The 17,930-nt window shown below is 42.6% G+C and overlaps 1 protein-coding gene across 1 annotated transcript; it reads right to left on the bottom strand.

Annotated features, from left to right (window-relative positions):
• Positions 1 to 14,041: 14,041 nt before the first annotated feature.
• On the bottom strand, positions 14,042 to 15,435 carry LOC119341838 (syntaxin-124-like). Its single transcript, XM_037613688.1, has 2 exons — positions 14,852 to 15,435; positions 14,042 to 14,742 (listed from the first exon to the last, which is right to left on the bottom strand). The coding sequence occupies exons 1-2, from the start codon at positions 15,284 to 15,286 to the stop codon at positions 14,257 to 14,259; spliced, it is 921 nt and encodes a 306-aa protein (XP_037469585.1). The 5' UTR covers positions 15,287 to 15,435; the 3' UTR covers positions 14,042 to 14,256.
• Positions 15,436 to 17,930: the final 2,495 nt, after the last annotated feature.

The following is a 17,930-nucleotide window of genomic DNA, read 5'->3' as shown; positions in this document are numbered from 1 at the left end:
TGGAGAGCCTATCCCAGATAAGCTTAGCAGTTTCCAAAGCACTCACTCTACCATACTGCCCTTTACTCAGATGGCCACATATGATATTCTTCGCTTGAGAATCGAGTTGCTTGAACCTCTTCACATCAGCAGCATTCAAGGAAGGTGTGACTGAGGGAACACCATTTTCCACAACATACCAAAGATCGTTGTCAATTGCCTCAAGATGCATTCACATCTTATTCTTCCAGTAGGGGTAGTACGTGCCATCGAAGGTAGGACACCCAGCAGAGACCTTGATCATACCCGCGGTCGACATAACTAGAACTCCAGGTGGTTAAACCAAAATCACACAGAACAAGGGAGTACCTTGCTCTGATACCAATTGAAAGTGCGTTATATCGACTAGAGGGGGGGTGAGTAGGCGATTTTTATGAATTCTTCACTGAGGAATTTGCTAGTGAGGAAATTCCTAAATGAAGAACTACTTGCAGCGGAATAAGTACTCAGAAAGGAACATAACAGAACAAAAGCATAGTCATCATGATGAAATGAAGACAAGCACAGAGTACAGAAAGCGTAAACACAGGATAACACAAGGAAGAAGACGGACAAACTGAAGAAATAGAACTGAGGAAATTGAGAAAGTCTTCAGTCAATGTCTTCAAACATATATGAACAGGCACACAACAACATACATGAGGAATTTAAAGAGTTGAGGAAATAGAACCAGTAGCTCGGTGAAGACACTGATTTGGTAGACCAATTCCAACTGTTGTCTCAGTTGTACATCTGATTGGAGCGGTTGAGTATTAAAACTCGAGGACACCCAGTCCCGGACACACAGTCCTCACCGTGTTCTCCTTGAGCTAAAGTCACACAGACCTCGCCCAATCACTCATGGTAAGTCTTTAGGTGACTTCCGAACCTTCACAAACTCGGTCACTCGGTGATCCACAATTCCTCTTGGATGCTCTAGACCTTGACGCCTAACCATTTGGAAGAAGCACAGTCTTCAAAGGAAACAAGCGTCGGATCCACGCAGGATCAATCTCTTCAGTGATGCTCAATCACTTGGGGTTTTGTAGGTTTGGGTTTGGGATTTCCTCACTTGATGATTTTCACTCAAAGTCCTCAGAGGATGGGTTGCTCTCAAATGACAAGTGTCAGTTTCTCTCGGAGCAGCCAACCAACTAGTGGTTGTAGAGGGCGGCTATTTATAGCCGGGGAGCATCCCGACATGATAAGACATAAATGCCCTTGTCTGATATGACCGTTAGGTGGGTAGACATTTTGGGACAGCTGACGCGTAGCACAACAATGGTCGGAATATTTGGGGTTCGAATTCCTCAGGGCTATCATGTTCCTCACTTGGTAGGCAATCTGCACTGGCGAATTCCTAACTCTTCAGTCAGAACAAATTCCTCAGAGACCAGAAGAACTTCGTCTCTGTCACTAAAGAATATGACTGAACTATGCGAGATTTCCAATGGCTTCACTCGAAGGGATTGGTAGGTGTAGGATTTTGAGTTGAGCATCACATGGAAACTTTTCCTTAGTATTTCCTCGACCCCCTTTAACAGTACGGTGTTTTCTATGACTCAGGAAAGAGAAAATGAAACTATGAAAACAAAAGTCTTCATGCTTCATGTTCCTTGAATGATTACCAAGTCTTCAAGGTCACACCAATTTTTCACTTTCAAAGTCTTCAGAAAGTCTTCAGAAATCCAAAGTCTTCAGTTGAAGAACTTCATTTTTAGGGGTCGACTTTCTCTGTAAATATCAAACTCCTCATAGACTTATAGACCTGTGTATACTCACAAATGCATCAATACCTTAACCTATAAGTCTTCAATACACCAAAATCACTAAGGGGCACTAGATGCACTTACAATGTATTAGTGATAATATTTGACGATGTACGGACGCATGAGATGATTTACTTTTGCTTATTGAATGCATGCTAATTTGAGTCCTATAAGATATTTTGAAATGTATATCTTGTGTTGCTCAAATAGGATATGTGCTTGCCCAAGTGGTCGGTCATGTTTGTAGGTTACACCTTCGAGTGGCCTATGTTTTGCCGGAGTGTTGATTCATTTCCGTTCTGGCAAATTTCAGGCGCTCGATATGTCCTATTTTAGCAAAGGTCATGCCGGTTTTTTCTGTGAATTTTGGCATGACTTGTGCCAGAATATGTAGGAAATATTGAGTGCCCCGGATTTGTGTGTTGAGTATCCTGGTAGTTGTCTTTGATCGATTGTCAATTAATGTTTCAACTATGTACATAGGAAATGTCTGACGATGAAAGGATTTCGATATTTGCAAATACTACGAAGACGAGCGCGACCTGTGCGACGGAATCTTCCTAGATGATGATAGGCGCTTCAGCATCAAGCTGGACGAGAACTTCAAAGTGGATACAGTAAGTCACAACGACAAGTCTTTTTTCGTAATTAAGCATGACATCTACTTCATTTGCTTCAACTTATAATTTTTTTACTATTCTACTAGTGTATCCCCTGCCATGCAAGAGTTTTTGAATTAGATAAGATATGTTTCAGTTGTACTATGGAGGTAAAGAAAGTTTACTTGAAGACCGAGCATGGTTATATTTTCCATGCAAAAGTATACAACGCAGACGACTACACCTATTTTGGATGCAAAATATGGCAAGCACTATGCAAGACTTATGTATTTGAGCCTGATATGGTTATCACCTTTGATATTCGTTCGGAAGATGATATTGAAGGTAATACCGACATCTGGGTCGATGTGCAGACGCCTCTAGTTATACCATAATGTGAGTTTCTCAACCATATTTATGTCTTTGTTATTGTTTATTCAAAAATAGTTGACAACTAATTTCTATTGTCAGCTTATTTCCATTCAAGCAAACATGTCCAGCGCTTGGTAGACAGGACCTACTACTGTCCCGGGGCTGAACTAAACTGCGAGGAGCTAAGTCATTATGTTTCATGGCTTGCGTATCTTGATACTGTCAAGACAAATTTTCTTCCTACACTTAGAAATGTTAGTACTGAAAACGTGCAACCAGTAGTGTTCGTAATGAACTGCGGTCACATCTATTTAGGAAAGATGGTAAGATTTTTACTCTTTGTCCTTAGTGCATCTTTTCCATACATTATTTTTAAGCTAAACTTCATTGCTAAGTATCTTACCATACGATGTTCTTCAACAGGGACTCCCGATAAATGTTGTGCCTCATGGGATCGGGACTAAAGGTACCATGAGTATTGTTAACTTACGACCAAGATATCCTACAATGCACTTTAGTGCATTCAGGATTAGCGACGAATTCTTAGTAGTGAAAGACTGGACCAAATTTGTGATGGAGGAGCGCAGAGAAGTACTAGGGGGAAGCAATCAGAAGCGCAACCCACGATTAGGAGACAGGTTCATCTGCATGCTTGCTACGTCTTGAGCTTGCGTTGGTTTTCCCTGAAGAAGAAAGGGTGATGCAGCAATAGTAGCGTAAGTATTTCCCTCAGTTTTTGAGAACCAAGGTATCAATCCAGTAGGAGGCTCCTCACAAGTCCCACGCACCTACACAAACAAACAAAGAACTCGCAACCAACGCAATAAAGGGGTTGTCAATCCCTTCACGGCCACTTGCAAAAGTGAGATCTGATAGAGATAGTATGCTAAGATAAATATATTTTTGGTATTTTATAATATAGATTGAATAAGTAAAGATGCAAATAAAAGTAGATTGAAAGCTTATATGATAAAAGATAGACCCAGGGGCCATAGGTTTCACTAGTGTCTTCTCTCGAGATAGATTAAGTATTACGGTGGGTGAACAAATTATTGTCAAGCAATTGATAGAAAAGAGAATAATTATGAGATTATCTAGGCATGATCATGTATATAGGCATCACGTCCATGACAAGTAGACCGACTCCTGCCTGCATCTACTACTATTACTCCACACATCGACCGCTATCCAGCATGCATCTAGAGTATTAAGTTCATAAGAACAGAGTAACGCATTAAGAAAGATGACATGATGTAGAGGGATAAAATCATGCAATATGATATAAACCCCATCTTTTTACCCTCGATGGCAACAATACAATACGTGCCTTGCTGCCCCTACTGTCACTGGGAAAAGACACCACAAGATTGAACCCAAAGCTAAGCACTTCTCCCATTGCAAGAAAGATCAATCTAGTAGGCCAAACCAAACTGATAATTCGAAGAGACTTGCAAATATAACTCAATCATACATAAAAGAATTCAGAGGAGATTCAAATATTTCTCATAGATAAACTTCATCATAAACCCACAATTCATCGGATCTTGACAAACCCACAGCAAAAAGAGTTACATCAAATAGATCTCCGAGAAGATCGAGGAGAACATGGTATTGAGATCCAAAAAGAGAGAACAAGCCATCTAGCTAATAACTATGGACCCGAAGGTCTGTGGTAAACTACTCAGAACTCATCGGAGGGGCTATGGTGTTGATGTAGAAGCACTCCATGGTCGATTCCCCCTTCGGCGGAGCGCCAGCGAAGGCTCCAAGATGGGATCTCGCGGATACAGAAGGTTATGGTGGTGGAAATAGTTTTTTGTGGTCTGTCCTGATGTTTTCGGGGTATGTAGGTATATATAGGAGGAAGGAGTACGTCGGTGGACGCCCGAGGGGCCCACGAGACAGGGGGCGCGCCCAGTAGGGGGGAGGGGGTGCCCTCCACCCTCGTGGCCGCCTTGGCAGCTTCTTGACTTGCAGTCCAAGTCCTCTGGATCACGTTCGTTCCAAAAATCACGCTCCCGAAGGTTTCATTCCGTTTGGACTCCGTTTGATATTCCTTTTCTTAGAAACACTGAAATAGGCAAAAAAACAGCAATACGGGCTGGGCCTCCGGTTAGTAGGTTAGTCCCAAAAATGATATAAAAGTGTAAAGTAAAGCCCATAAACATTCAAAACGGGTAATATAATAGCATGGAACAATCAAAAATTATAGATACGTTGGAGACGTATCAATGCTCCAACTTGATGAAGGAGGAGAGCTACACATGTTTTATGTTATTTTACCTGAGAGAGAGAGAGCAGTGGGAGTGATTAGCTAGCTAGAAATGAGTTTGAAGATGATGATGTGCTACACTAGGACTATGATGATTAAATAGCTAGTGTTGGTGGTAATGACTATGATGATTATTATTAGCTAGTGTTAGTGGTGATTAGATAGCTACCGCATCTAGTGTTGGTGGTGATTAGCTAGCTAGAATGAGTTTGAAGATGATTATGTGCTACACTATGACTATGGTGATTAAATAAATACTGTTGGTGGTAATGACTATGATGATGATTAAATAGCTTGTGCTGGCGGATTCGATTCAAGTGGAGGCAACATGTGGTGCACATCGAAAGTACTACTAGTCCAAACTAGATCAAGTTTGGATTAGTAGTATACTTTTGACATGCACCACATATTGCCTCCACTTGAACCTAATCCACCTTCATTTGACACACTGTTATGGACATAATGATATAAACCTCATAATTGGTATTGTACCAAAATTTGTATAACGGCGTATAAATACACTAAAAATAATAAATAAATAAATAAAGAATACTAGTAGCGATGGATAGTAAACACGCTGCAACTAGCTAGATTAGCAGCAGCGCGGGAGAGAAGAAGCACTGCCGCTATGTGTCTTAGCAGTAGCGCGTGTCACACGCGCTACTGCTAAGTAATAGCTGTAGCGCCTTATTAGTAGCGCGGCAGCACGCGCTACTAGTGGGCTTTAAACCCGCGCTACTACTAGGGTTTTCCCTAGTAGTGCAAGGACATTAAAGGTGTAAGAAGTTTCCTTGGTCATGCCAGTTTTTATAGGAGGTTCATTAAGGACTTTTCTAAAATCTCTAGGCCTCTGACTAATTTATTACAAAAAGACATTCCGTTTGTCTTTGATGATGATTGTATAGAAGCATTTGAAATACTTAAGAAAGCTTTGATCACTGCACCTATTGTTCAGCCACCTGATTATAATTTACCCTTTGAAATTATGTGTGATGCTAGTGATTATGTGGTAGGTGTTGTGCTAGGGCAAAGAGTTGATAAGAAATTAAATGTTATCTAGTATGCTAGTAAAACTCTTGATACTGCCCAAAGAAATTATGCTACTACTGAAAAAGAATTCTTAGCAGTTGTATTTGCTTGTGATAAGTTCAGACCTTATATTGTTGATTCTAAAGTAACTATTCACACTGATCATGCTGCTATTAAATATCTTATGGAAAAGAAAGATGCTAAACCTAGACTTATTAGATGGGTTCTCTTGCTTCAAGAATTTGATTTGCATATTGTTGATAGAAAGGGAGCTGAGAACCCCATTGCAGACAACTTGTCTAGGCTAGAGAATGTTCTTGATGACCCACTACCTATTGATGATAGCTTTCCTGATGAACATTTAGCGGTCATTAATGCTTCTCGTACTGCTCCATGGTATGCTAATTATGCTAATTACATTGTTGCTAAATTTATACCACCTAGTTTCAAATACCAGCAAAAGAAAAAGTTCTTTTATGATTTAAGACATTACTTCTGGGATGACCCACACCTTTATAAAGAAGGAGTAGATGGTGTTATTAGATGTTGTGTACCTGAGCATGAACAGGAACATATCCTACGCAAGTGTCACTCCTAACCATATGGAGGACACCACGCTGGAGATAGAACTGCACATAAGGTATTGCAATCCAGTTTTTATTGGTCTACTCTCTTCAAAGATGCTTGTAAATTTGTCTTGTCTTGTGATGAATGTCAAAGAATTGCTAATATTAGTAGACGTCAAGAAATGCCTATGAATTATTCTTTTGTTATTGAACCATTTTATGTTTGGGGCTTTGATTATGTGGGACCTTTTCCTGCCTCTAATGGGTATACACATATTTTAGTTGTTGTTGATTACGTTACTAAGTGGGTAGAAGCTATTCCAACTAGTAGTGCTGATCATAACACCTCAATTAAGATGCTTAAAGAAGTTATTTTTCCGATGTTTGGAGTCCCTAGATATCTCATGACTGATGGTGGTTCACATTTTATTCATGGTGCTTTTCGTAAAATGCTTGCTAAGTATGATGTTAATCATAGAATTGCATCTCCTTATCACCCACAGTCTAACGGTCAAGTAGAGTTGAGTAATAGAGAGCTCAAATTAATTTTGCAAAAGACTGTTAATAGATCTAGAAAGAATTGGTCCAAGAAACTTGATGATGCATTACGGGCCTATAGAACTGCATATAAAAATCCTATGGGTATGTCTCCGTATAAGATGGTTTATGGAAAAGCATGTCACTTACCTCTTGAACTTGAACATAAAGCATATTGAGCTATTAAAGAGATCAATTATGATTTGAAACTTGCCGGTGAGAAGAGGTTATTTGACATTAGCTCACTTGATGAATGGAGAACCCAAGCCTATGAGAATGCCAAGTTGTTTAAAGAAAAAGTTAAAAGATGGCATGATAAAAGAATACAAAAGCGTGAGTTTAACGTAGGTGATTATGTGTTGCTATTCAACTCTCGTTTAAAATTTTTTGCAGGAAATTTCTCTCTAAATGGGAAGGTCCTTACGTTATCGAGGAGGTCTATCGTTCCGGTGCCATAAAAATCAACAACTTCGAAGGCACAAGTCCGAGGGTGGTGAACAGTCAAAGAATCAAACATTATATCTCAGGTAATCCTATCAATGTTGAAACTAATATTATTGAAACCGTAACCCCGGAGGAATACATAAGGGACACTTTCCAAAACGTTTCAGACTTCGAAAAGGAATAGGTATGTGGTACGGTAAGTAAACCGACTCCAAAACAGTTCTAATGGCAATTTTTCTCCGTTTTGGAATATTTAAGAATTTTGGAAAGCAAGAAGTAATCCGGGAAGGACACGAGGCCTCCACGAGGGTGGAGGGCGCTCCCACCCTTACTGGGCGCCCCCCTGTCTCGTGGGCACCTCGTGTGCCTCCCGGACTCCGTTTTCTTGCACGTTACTTCTTTTGGTCGGTAAAAATTCATTATATAATCTCCCGAAGGTTTTGACCACCGTATCACGCAAAAATCTTCTGTTTTCGTTTCGAGTTGTTTTTCTGACAGATCTAGAGAATCATGACGTCACCCTCCTTCAACCATGAAGACAAGGATGCTTGGCTATTGAAGATAGAGCTGAAAAGAGAAGAACCGGAGGAGATCAACAAGGATGAAAGGATTAAGAAGGCCATGGAGGATCAAGCTCCGACGGTGGAAGAAGAAAACATCCCTCAACCTCTACCTAACCTCTTTACCCCAACTGAGATCGAAGCTTTCAAGATGATTGAGTTAGCTCGTATACAAAACAAGTATCTCAGACAGGAAAATATTTTGTTGAAGGATCATATCGTCGGACTCAAGGGCATTATCCGCAAGTTGGAGGAGCTTTTACACTCGATGTGCGATTATCCACCATCATCATCACCACCTTCGTCACCTCCGAGGACATAATCACATGGGCATGGGCACTCCCCTTGGCAACTGCCAAGCTTGGGGGAGGTGCCCCGGTATCGTATCACCATCACACTCCTATCTTTACCGTTTTACTTAATTCGATCCTTTTAGTAATATCTTGATCTAGTAGAATAAAGCTTTGGTATGAATTAGTTTTGAGTTTTGCTTCGTGATCCCTTTATGTAATCGAGTCCGTGAGCTATCTATAATAAAGATTAGTGTTGAGTCAAGGGCTTTGCTATGATCTTGATAAAATAGAAAGAATACAAAGAATAAAAGAGTTCATATTGATCTTACGGATAGTAATGACTTCACATATAAAGAGTATGAGGCATAAAAGTTGTTGAGAGTTGACAAACATAGTTTTGGTCATCATTGCAATTAATAGGAAGTAATAAAGAAAGAGAGGTTCTCACATATAAATATACTATCTTGGACATCTTTTATAATTGTGAGCACTCATTAAGTATGACATGCTAAAGAGTTGATGTTGGACAAGGAAGACAACATAATAGGTTATGTTCTCTTACATCTTAGTTAAAGTATATTGTCATGGATCGTCCAACATGTTGAGCTTGCCTTTCCTCCTCATGCTAGCCAAATTCCTTGCACCAAGTAGATATACTACTTGTGCTTCCAAATATCCTTAAACCCAGTTTTGCCATGAGAGTCCACCATACCTACCCATGGATTGAGTAAGATCCTTCAAGTAAGTTGTCATGTTGCAAGCAATAAAAATTGCTCTCTAAATATGTATGACTTATTAGTGCGGAGAAAATAAGCTTTATACGATCATGTGATATGGAAGTAATAAAAGCGACGGACTGCATAATAAAGGTTCATATCACAAGTGGCAATATAAAGTGACGTTCTTTTGAATTAAGATTTTGTGCATCCAACCCTAAAAGCACATGACAACCTCTGCTTCCCTCTGCGAAGGGCCTATCTTTTACTTTATGTCTTTTACTTTATGCAAGAGTCAAGGTGATCTTCACCTTTCCCTTTTTCAGTTTATCCTTTTGCATCATGCAAGGTCTAAGCTTGGGGGAGTTGATACGCCCATTTTGCATCATGCTTTTATATCGATATTTATTGCATTATGGGCTGTTATTACACGTTATGTCACAATACTTATGGCTATTCTCTCTTATTTTACAAGGTTTATCATGAAGAGGGAGAATGCCGGCAGCTGGGATTTTGGCTAGAAAAGGAGCAAATATTGGAAACCTATTATGCATAGCTCCAAAAGTCCTGAAACTCTACGAAAGTCATTTTTGGAATTAATAAGAATTATTGAGCAAAGAAAGTACCAGGGGGGCCCACACCCTGGCCAGGAGGGTGGGGGGCGCCCCCTACTAGGTGCGCCCCTATCTCATGGGCCCCCTGGTGGCCCTCCGGTGCCCATCTTCTGCTATATGAAGGCTTTTACCCTGGAAAAAATATCATAAGCAAGCTTACGAGACGAAACTCTGCCGCCACGAGGCGGAACCTTGGCGGAACCAATCTAGGGCTCCGGCGGAGCTGTTATGCCGGGGAAACTTCCCTCCGGGAGGGGGAAATCATCACCATCGTCATCACCAACAATCCTCTCATCGGGAGGGGGGCAATCTCCATCAACATCTTCACCAGCACCATCTCCTCTCAAACCCTAGTTCATCTCTTGTATCCAATCTTGTATCCAAAACCACAAATTGGTACCCGTGGGTTGCTAGTAGTGTTGATTACTCCTTGTAGTTGATGCTAATTGGTTTACTTGGTGGAATATCATATGTTCAGATTCTTAATGCATATTAATACTCCTTTGATGATGAACATGAATATGCTTTGTGAGTAGTTATGTTTGTTCCCGAGGACATGGGTGAAGTCTTTCTATTAGTAGTCATGTGAATTTGGTATTCGTTCGATATTTTGATGAGATGTATGTTATCTCTCCTCTAGTTGTGTTATGTGAACGTCGACTACATGATACTTCACCATTATTTGGGCCTAGAGGAAGGCATTGGGAAGTAATAAGTAGATGATGGGTTGCTAGAGTGGCAGAAGCTTAAACCCTAGTTTATGCGTTGCTTCGTAAGGGGCTGATTTGGATCCACTAGTTTCATGCTATTGTTAGGTTTACCTTAATACTTATTTTGTAGTTACGGATGCTTGCAATAGAGGTTAATCATAAGTGGGATTCTTGTAAAAGAAAGGGCAGTACCCAAGCACCGGTCCACCCACATATCAAATTATCAAAGTAACGAACGCGAATCATATGAGCGTGATGAAACTAGCTTGACGATAATTCCCATGTGTCCTCGGGAGCGCTTTTCTCCTTATAAGAAATTGTCCAGGCTTGTCCTTTGCTACAAAAAGGATTGGGTCACCTTGCTGCATCTTATTTACTTTCATTACTTGTTACCCATTACAAATTATCTTATCACAAAACTATCCGTTACCTACAATTTCGGTGCTCGTAGAGAATACCTTACTGAAAACCGCTTGTCATTTCCTTCTGCTCCTCGTTGGGTTCGACACTCTTACTTATCGAAAGGACTACGATAGATCCCCTATACTTGTGGGTCATCAGCGCCCACAGGCCCGCACACTCAGAGGGCTCCGCCCCCGCAACCACGCCCGTTAACTCGTAGGCCCGTGCCCGCTAGGACCCCCTGCCTATGGCAAAGGGCCCCCACCCCCCTAAACGTTTAAAATAATAATAATAAAATGAAAAAAAATACTAATTAACTTAATTAATTAATTAATTAAGCCTAATTAATTAACCTGCTTAGATTAGCGAAATCACTAGATTAGCTAGAACTAAAATTAATTAGTCAAACAAAGAATGACAGGGCCCCCACCCCCTGTTGACCAGTCAAAGTTTGACTGGTCAACTAGGACCCCCTGGACCCGCTTGTCAGACACAGGTACGCTTCTGTGTACACTTGTGGGTGCACGTAGCATTTTGACTTTTATTTTTCGAATTAAAGGTAATTTCAGAAAATGGATAAAACTTTGAAAAATCGTAGAAGATAATCCGTAACTCGGATGGAAAAACTTTGTACATGAAAGTTGCTTAGAACAAAGAGACGAATCTGAATGCGCAGTCCGTTTGCTCACCACACGTACCTAGCATAGCGAAGGTGCAACATTTTTCCTCTGGTTCATCTGTCCGAAAACGCGAAATACCGGGGATACTTTCCTTGATGTTTCCCCCCTGCGCCCACCTACTACCGCGTTAGGGCACACCTAACACCGCTCGTTGTCATGTCATGTATCATCATGCATATGTTTGCATTATATTTATTGTTTCTCCCCCTCTTCTCTCGCTAAACACCGAGACCGACGCTGCTGCTACCCAGTACAATTACGGAGTTGACGACCCCTCCTTCTTACTAGAGCAACCAGGCAAGCCCCCCCTTGATTACCAGATATCGCCTATTCTTCTCTCTACTGCTTGCATTAGGGTAGTATAGCATGTTACAGCTTTTGATTAATCCTATTATGCTGCATAGCCTGTCATTGTTGCTACAACTATTGATACCTTACCCGCAATCCTAAATGCTTAGTATAGGATGCTAGTTTACCATCAGTGGCCCTACATTCTTGTCCGTCTGCCATGCTATACTATCGGGCCGTGATCACTCGGGAGGTGATCACGGGTATATATTATACATATATACATACATACATACTTACAGATGGTGACTAAAGTTGGGTCGGCTCGTAGAGTACCCGCAAGTGATTCGGATATGGGGCTGAAAGGACAGGTGACTCCATCCAAGTAGTGGTGGGCCTGGGTTCCCGACGGCCCTTGAGTGCTACTTTGAGGCGGAGCGACATGGCAAGTTGAGACCACCTAGGAGACAGGTGGGCTTGGCCCTGGTCGGTGTCCACAATTACTTCAAAATAACACGCTTAACGAGATCTTGGTATTTGATCTGAGTCTGGCCACTGGCCTATACGCAGTAACCAACTACGCGAAAACAGTTATGGGCACTCGACGTCGTGGTATCAGCCGAAGCCTTCTTGACGTCAGTGACTGAGCGGCGCGCGTCGGGTTGGACCGCGCAACACAACTTCCTTTGTAATTGAGGTTGCTAGGTCTGCTCACCGGCCACGTACGCAATGTGCAGGTGTGCAATGGGCGATGGGCCCAGACCCCTGTGCGCATAGGATTTAGACCGGCGTGCTGACCTCTCTATTGTGCCTAGGTAGGGCTGCGACATGTTGATCTTCCGAGGCCGGGCATGACGCAGGAAAGTGTGTCCGGCCAGAGGAATCGAGCGTGTTGGGAAATGTGGTGCACCCCTGCAGGGAAGTTTATCTATTCGAATAGTCGTGTCCCTCGGTAAAAGGACGACCCGGAGTTGTACCTTGACCTTATGATAACTAGAACCGGATACTTAATAAAACACACCGAGACAAGTTCCAGAGACATCCCGTGATTGCTTTCCCATAGGGCGACGAAGGGAGGATCGCCGGGTAGGATTATGCTATGCGATGATACCTGGCGGACTTCAATCTACTCTCTTCTACATGCTACAAGATGGAGGCTGCCAGAAGCGTAGTCTTCGATATGACTAGCTATCCCCCTCTTATTCTGGCATTCTGCAGTTCAGTCCACCGATATTGCCTTTTTACACATATACCCATGCATATGTAGTGTAGCTCCTTGCTTGCGAGTACTTTGTATGAGTACTCACGGTTGCTTTGCTCCCTCTTTTCCCCCCTTTTCCTTCTTCTCGGATGCCGCAACCAGACGTTGGAGCCCAGGAGGCAGATGCCACTGTCGACGACAACTCCTACTACACTGGAGCTGCCTACTACTACGTGCAGGCCACTGACGACGACCAGGAGTAGTTTAGGAGGATCCAAGGCAGGAGGCTCGCGCCTCTTTTGATATGTATCCCAGTTTGTGCTAGCCATCTTATGGCAACTTATTTAACTTATGTCTGTACTCAGATATTGTTGCTTCCGCTGACTCGTCTATGTTCGAGCACTTGTATTCGAGCCCTCGAGGCCCCCGGCTTGTAATATGATGCTAGAATGACTTATTTTACTTTAGAGTTGTGTTGTGATATCTTCTCGTGAGTCCCTGATCTTGATCGTACACGTTTGCGTGCATGATTAGTGTACGATTGAATCGGGGGCGTCACAATATTCCTTGATTGCGGTGTTTTAGTTTTGTTGTATGTTTGTTCAGTTTGTCTAATTCACATCTAGATGTTTTCTAAGGATGTCATATCTAAGCTCCCACAAATAAGGTAGCAACAAGGAACAAAAAAAAGTTAGGACAAAAAAAACTAGACCACAAACATAGTGGACATCAAATTAGATGTGACTTAATTATGTCACATGTAGATGTGTCCTAGACAGACCCATATTTATTATCCTTTTTTTAGAAAGGAGGCATCTGACCGGCCTTAAACTGAGGCCCTTAAGTTCCTCGATTGAGTTTGTTACTTAAATAACTCAAAATTAATTCATGCCAGCTCGTCTGGATCTATTTTTCAAGAGAAAAAGAGAGAGACATAATTTACAGTATTCTCGATTGAAAAAAAAGCTTGATCAAGAATTAAACTGGTACATCACTACAATATACATCCTCCCTGTGTTTTCTCAATCATGTAGTACAAAGTTTTGTAGGCTACATCTACGAAAATGAAGTGCACCGCTGGAAACGAAAACGAAAACAAAGTCCTTGACAGTGTGATCAGTCACAGATTAAAAGTGTGGAGCAGGGGAGGGGGCAGGGTTTTCACATGGACGACGTCCGGTGGAAATCATCTGAGCGTCAAGATGTGGAGGTTGATGAGCACCGGCGTGACGAGGACGACGACGAGCGCGATGCCCCCGATGACGGCGAAGCACATCCATTTGCGGGTGTCCTTCTGGATCTCGTGCGCCTGCTCCAGCTCGACGGTGCCCCGGCGCACGAAGGAGCTGGCGTGCGCGACGTGGCTCTCGATGTCGTTGAGCTGGTGCCCCTGCGCCTCGACGAGCGCCGCCATGTCAAGGAACACCTGGTGCAGGTCCATGAGGCTGCGCTCGATGTCCTTGACAGCGTCGTGCCGCTCCTGGATCTCCGAGATGGTGTCCATCACCTGCCCGCGCCCCTGGTCCTGGATCGCCTTCTGCAGGAACGACTCGCTCTCCCCGGACGAGATGAGCGAGTCGATCGTGCTCTCCTCCGCGTGCTCGCCCGTCACCGTGAAGTACCGCCGCGCCACCGTCTCCTTGTACTCCGCCGCCATCTTCGCCCTCAGCCCCTGCGCGGAATAGAGCATGCACCGGCAACGCCACAGGTTCTCGTCATTCATGCACATATATTCACGCCCGAGGCGTCCAATGCAAGCATGTTTAGACGGATCAAATTACCTGGAAGTCGTCCATGATATCCTTGAGCTTCTTGCCGAGGCCGGCGACGACAGAGGTGCGGGTTCGGTCGACGGAGGACCCGGGCCCCCAGTCGGGCGCCTTGCGGGAGTTGGCGTTGTCGCGCTCGAGCGCCTCGAGCTTGGCCTTGACGGCCTTGGCGCGCTTGAGCACCTGCTCGACGTCGCCGTCCATGCGGGAGCGGAGGGCCTTGATGGTGCGGGCGTCGTGCGCCGTCTTGGTCTCCTCGTTGGTGGACTGCAGCCGCTTGTGCAGGGTCTCGAAGCCCTTTAAGTCCTCCTTCACAGCCTCCACGTCCGAGAAGAACTGGTCCAGGTTCGCGCCGTTCATGCCGCCGGCCTCCATGTCGGCCGACGACGTCTCTGGGTTCGCGTCCGCATACTTCTTGAACGAGTTCGTCGAGAAAAGGTCGTTCATCTTGGACGCTAATTGACGGAGTGCGCAACCAAGAACGCCGACCGAAACGCGGCGACAGCTGAGCGTACGCACGGCAAGGCGGAACGTGGGACACCGGGAGGGGATTGAGTTTGGAAGAATGGCAATGGCTTGCCGCTCCCGGGAAGGCGTAGGTCCAAGAAACGAGCAATCGATCATCAACGTGTTGTGAAGAAAGGAAGGTCTCCCTCTCCCGTAGGAGGGATGCTCTCTCTCTCCCTATTTGTGGCAGCATGGCATGAACGGCTTCTCCTTGTCTTCCCGGGGTCTTCGTCTAGTCATTTTTACCACCGGTGACTTCTTTGTTGTTAGCGTCACTTTTATTTTACTTTGAAATCACCTTTATTTTATATTTTCCTAAAAAGCAAGTACTCCCTTCCATCCATATTACTTGTCGCTGCTTTAGTTGTTTTACATTTCGCACGCAGTCGAATTTCCATTAGTTGGATTTGGGCGTGCATATCAGAGCATGACTCCTATATTTTTGTCCAAGCCACTTTGCTTTTATACAGGTTTCTCTCGAACCGGCTCGTATTCGAGAGCGGTGATGGATATGTCCTCTGTTTCTGAATCCTTTATGGCGTTCACCTGTCATTCCTCTTCGTCCCGCGCGGGGAATTTTGTAGAAGCCTCTCATTTTGTCAGTTCAGTATGTCTATAAACACACATGATTTGCCTTGATGTTTTACATGTGAGAGCTTTCTAATCAGTGATAGAAACATGGCATATAGTTCAATAATGTCAGGATCATGGGCCTCCGACATAAAAAAAATTTGGATGAGAAGGTGGTCGGGATTCGATTAACTGTCGTGTGGATTCAGTGTCGCTTTGTGCATTGGGATGTTTGTTCCGCTAGTTGAGGACATGGTGCATGTCGTAGGTAGTTTTCTTTACTGGATAGGTGAAACATGTTGAGTTACGATCTATGTTCCATCGGCGAAGGCACTGTAGGCCATCTTGCCTGAGTTATGGGAGGGGGGTTGTTGAATACCAAGGGACCCTAATCGGAGCTCGGTGTGAAGGATTCATCCTCTCGTGGTAAGTTTTTGATCTCGGATCCAACAACAACTTGTTAGAAGGAGGGTTGCTCACATTTTAAACTTGAACTTGAATTTCAACCTCAGTAGATATGATTGTTGGTATTAATGTCGAACTTATCTTCAGTGCCTTTGAAGCTCTATCCCTTTCAAATCACCATACTTGATCTTCATTTTTCACACCTATAAAAATAAAAATATATACATGTTAGATATTGGGATGGTGGCATGGTGAAGAGTCTAATAAATATAAATGTTCATATGCAGAAATCTAGATTCATACAGTCACCAATGCAATATGTGCACAAATTTGACTGAATGCTATGATAGATCAATCGAAACAAAATTAAGGAACAAACATAATCCTCTATTCTCAACTAACAACGGGGAGAAATCAAGATTGGCAAAAAAAATAGACTCAACACTAACCAACCACGATCAGATGATGGACGGAATTGCACACGCCGTCGTTGAACGCTTGCATGCGTCATGCCAGATGGCGAATGTGCTGTGTGCGTCATGTCAATGCAGACTATGGAGGGCGTGGAAAGGTAATCGAACAATGGCGGCCTAATTGGTGGCACGCGACGGGTGATGGTACCCTGATGCAGGCTTGCGACTATTAGGCGCCCAGTCGCGATGCGACAGTTGGAATCAATAGCAGGAAACACATGCATCGGCTAACTCCTATGAGCGTTTGTGTCTTGCCAGCGACGAGACGGATGTACAACTCCCCTCAAGCAGCCTCCATGGGGGGCCGGCCCAATAGTGGCCATTTCGTTCGGTTTTCCTTCTTTATTCATTTTTTCTGTTTTCTTTTCTTTGCTCGCCCATTTTCCCTATTTTCCTTTTTATATTTTATTTATATTTCAATATATTCTAAATACATATATTTCAAAACTTACTGTACATAAAATTTTAAAAGAAAATGTTCATGTAGTGTAATTTTTTGTTTCATGAAATTCTCAAAAAATATTCATACCATTCATGAAAGTGTTCATGACATTTAAACTGTTCACATGCTTAAAAATATTCATGAAAATGTAAAAAACAAATGTACATATATTTTGTAAAAAGTGTTCATATGATTCAAAAAAAAGTTCACTCATTTCAAAAATATGCTTAGGTCATTCTCTAAAAGTATATAACATGTAATTTTGTTGTGTAATATAAAAAAATGTTTTATACGAAAATGTTAGTGATTTTTTAAAAGATAATTCCAGCTTAAGAAATGTTGGCATGTTTGAAAAATGTTCATTGCATTGACGAAAAAAATGTGTATTAAAAAATCCAATGCATATCTGACAAATATTCAACATGGTTTTCAGAAAATTGTTAAACGTTTATTTGGAAAATGTTCATCGCGCAGGTGAAAAATGTTTAACCTGTATAAACAGAATGTTCAATGCGTATATAAAAACTGTTTAACCTGTATACAAGAAAAAAAAATCAACGTGTATGTTAAAAAGTTCATATATGAAAATAAAGAAAACAAAGAAATTGAATAGTAAAACGTCTCCCCAGGTGGTTTTGTGAAGCCTCTAGAATGGTACTTTTGTATTTGAAAAATGTTAATCAAGCATTTAAAA

The sequence above is a fragment of the Triticum dicoccoides genome, chromosome 7B (assembly GCF_002162155.2).
Source record: "Triticum dicoccoides isolate Atlit2015 ecotype Zavitan chromosome 7B, WEW_v2.0, whole genome shotgun sequence".
In the NCBI taxonomy this organism is placed as follows: Eukaryota; Viridiplantae; Streptophyta; class Magnoliopsida; order Poales; family Poaceae; genus Triticum; species Triticum dicoccoides.
This window is presented reverse-complemented; position numbering and strand designations above follow the sequence as displayed.

Coding starts and splice junctions, on each gene's coding strand:
- LOC119341838 (XM_037613688.1), bottom strand. CDS start 15,286: ATGAACGACCTTTTCTCGACGAACTCGTTCAAGAAGTATGCGGACGCG. Junction 14,743..14,851: donor ATATCATGGACGACTTCCAG/GTAATTTGATCC, acceptor TATTCCGCGCAG/GGGCTGAGGGCGAAGATGGC.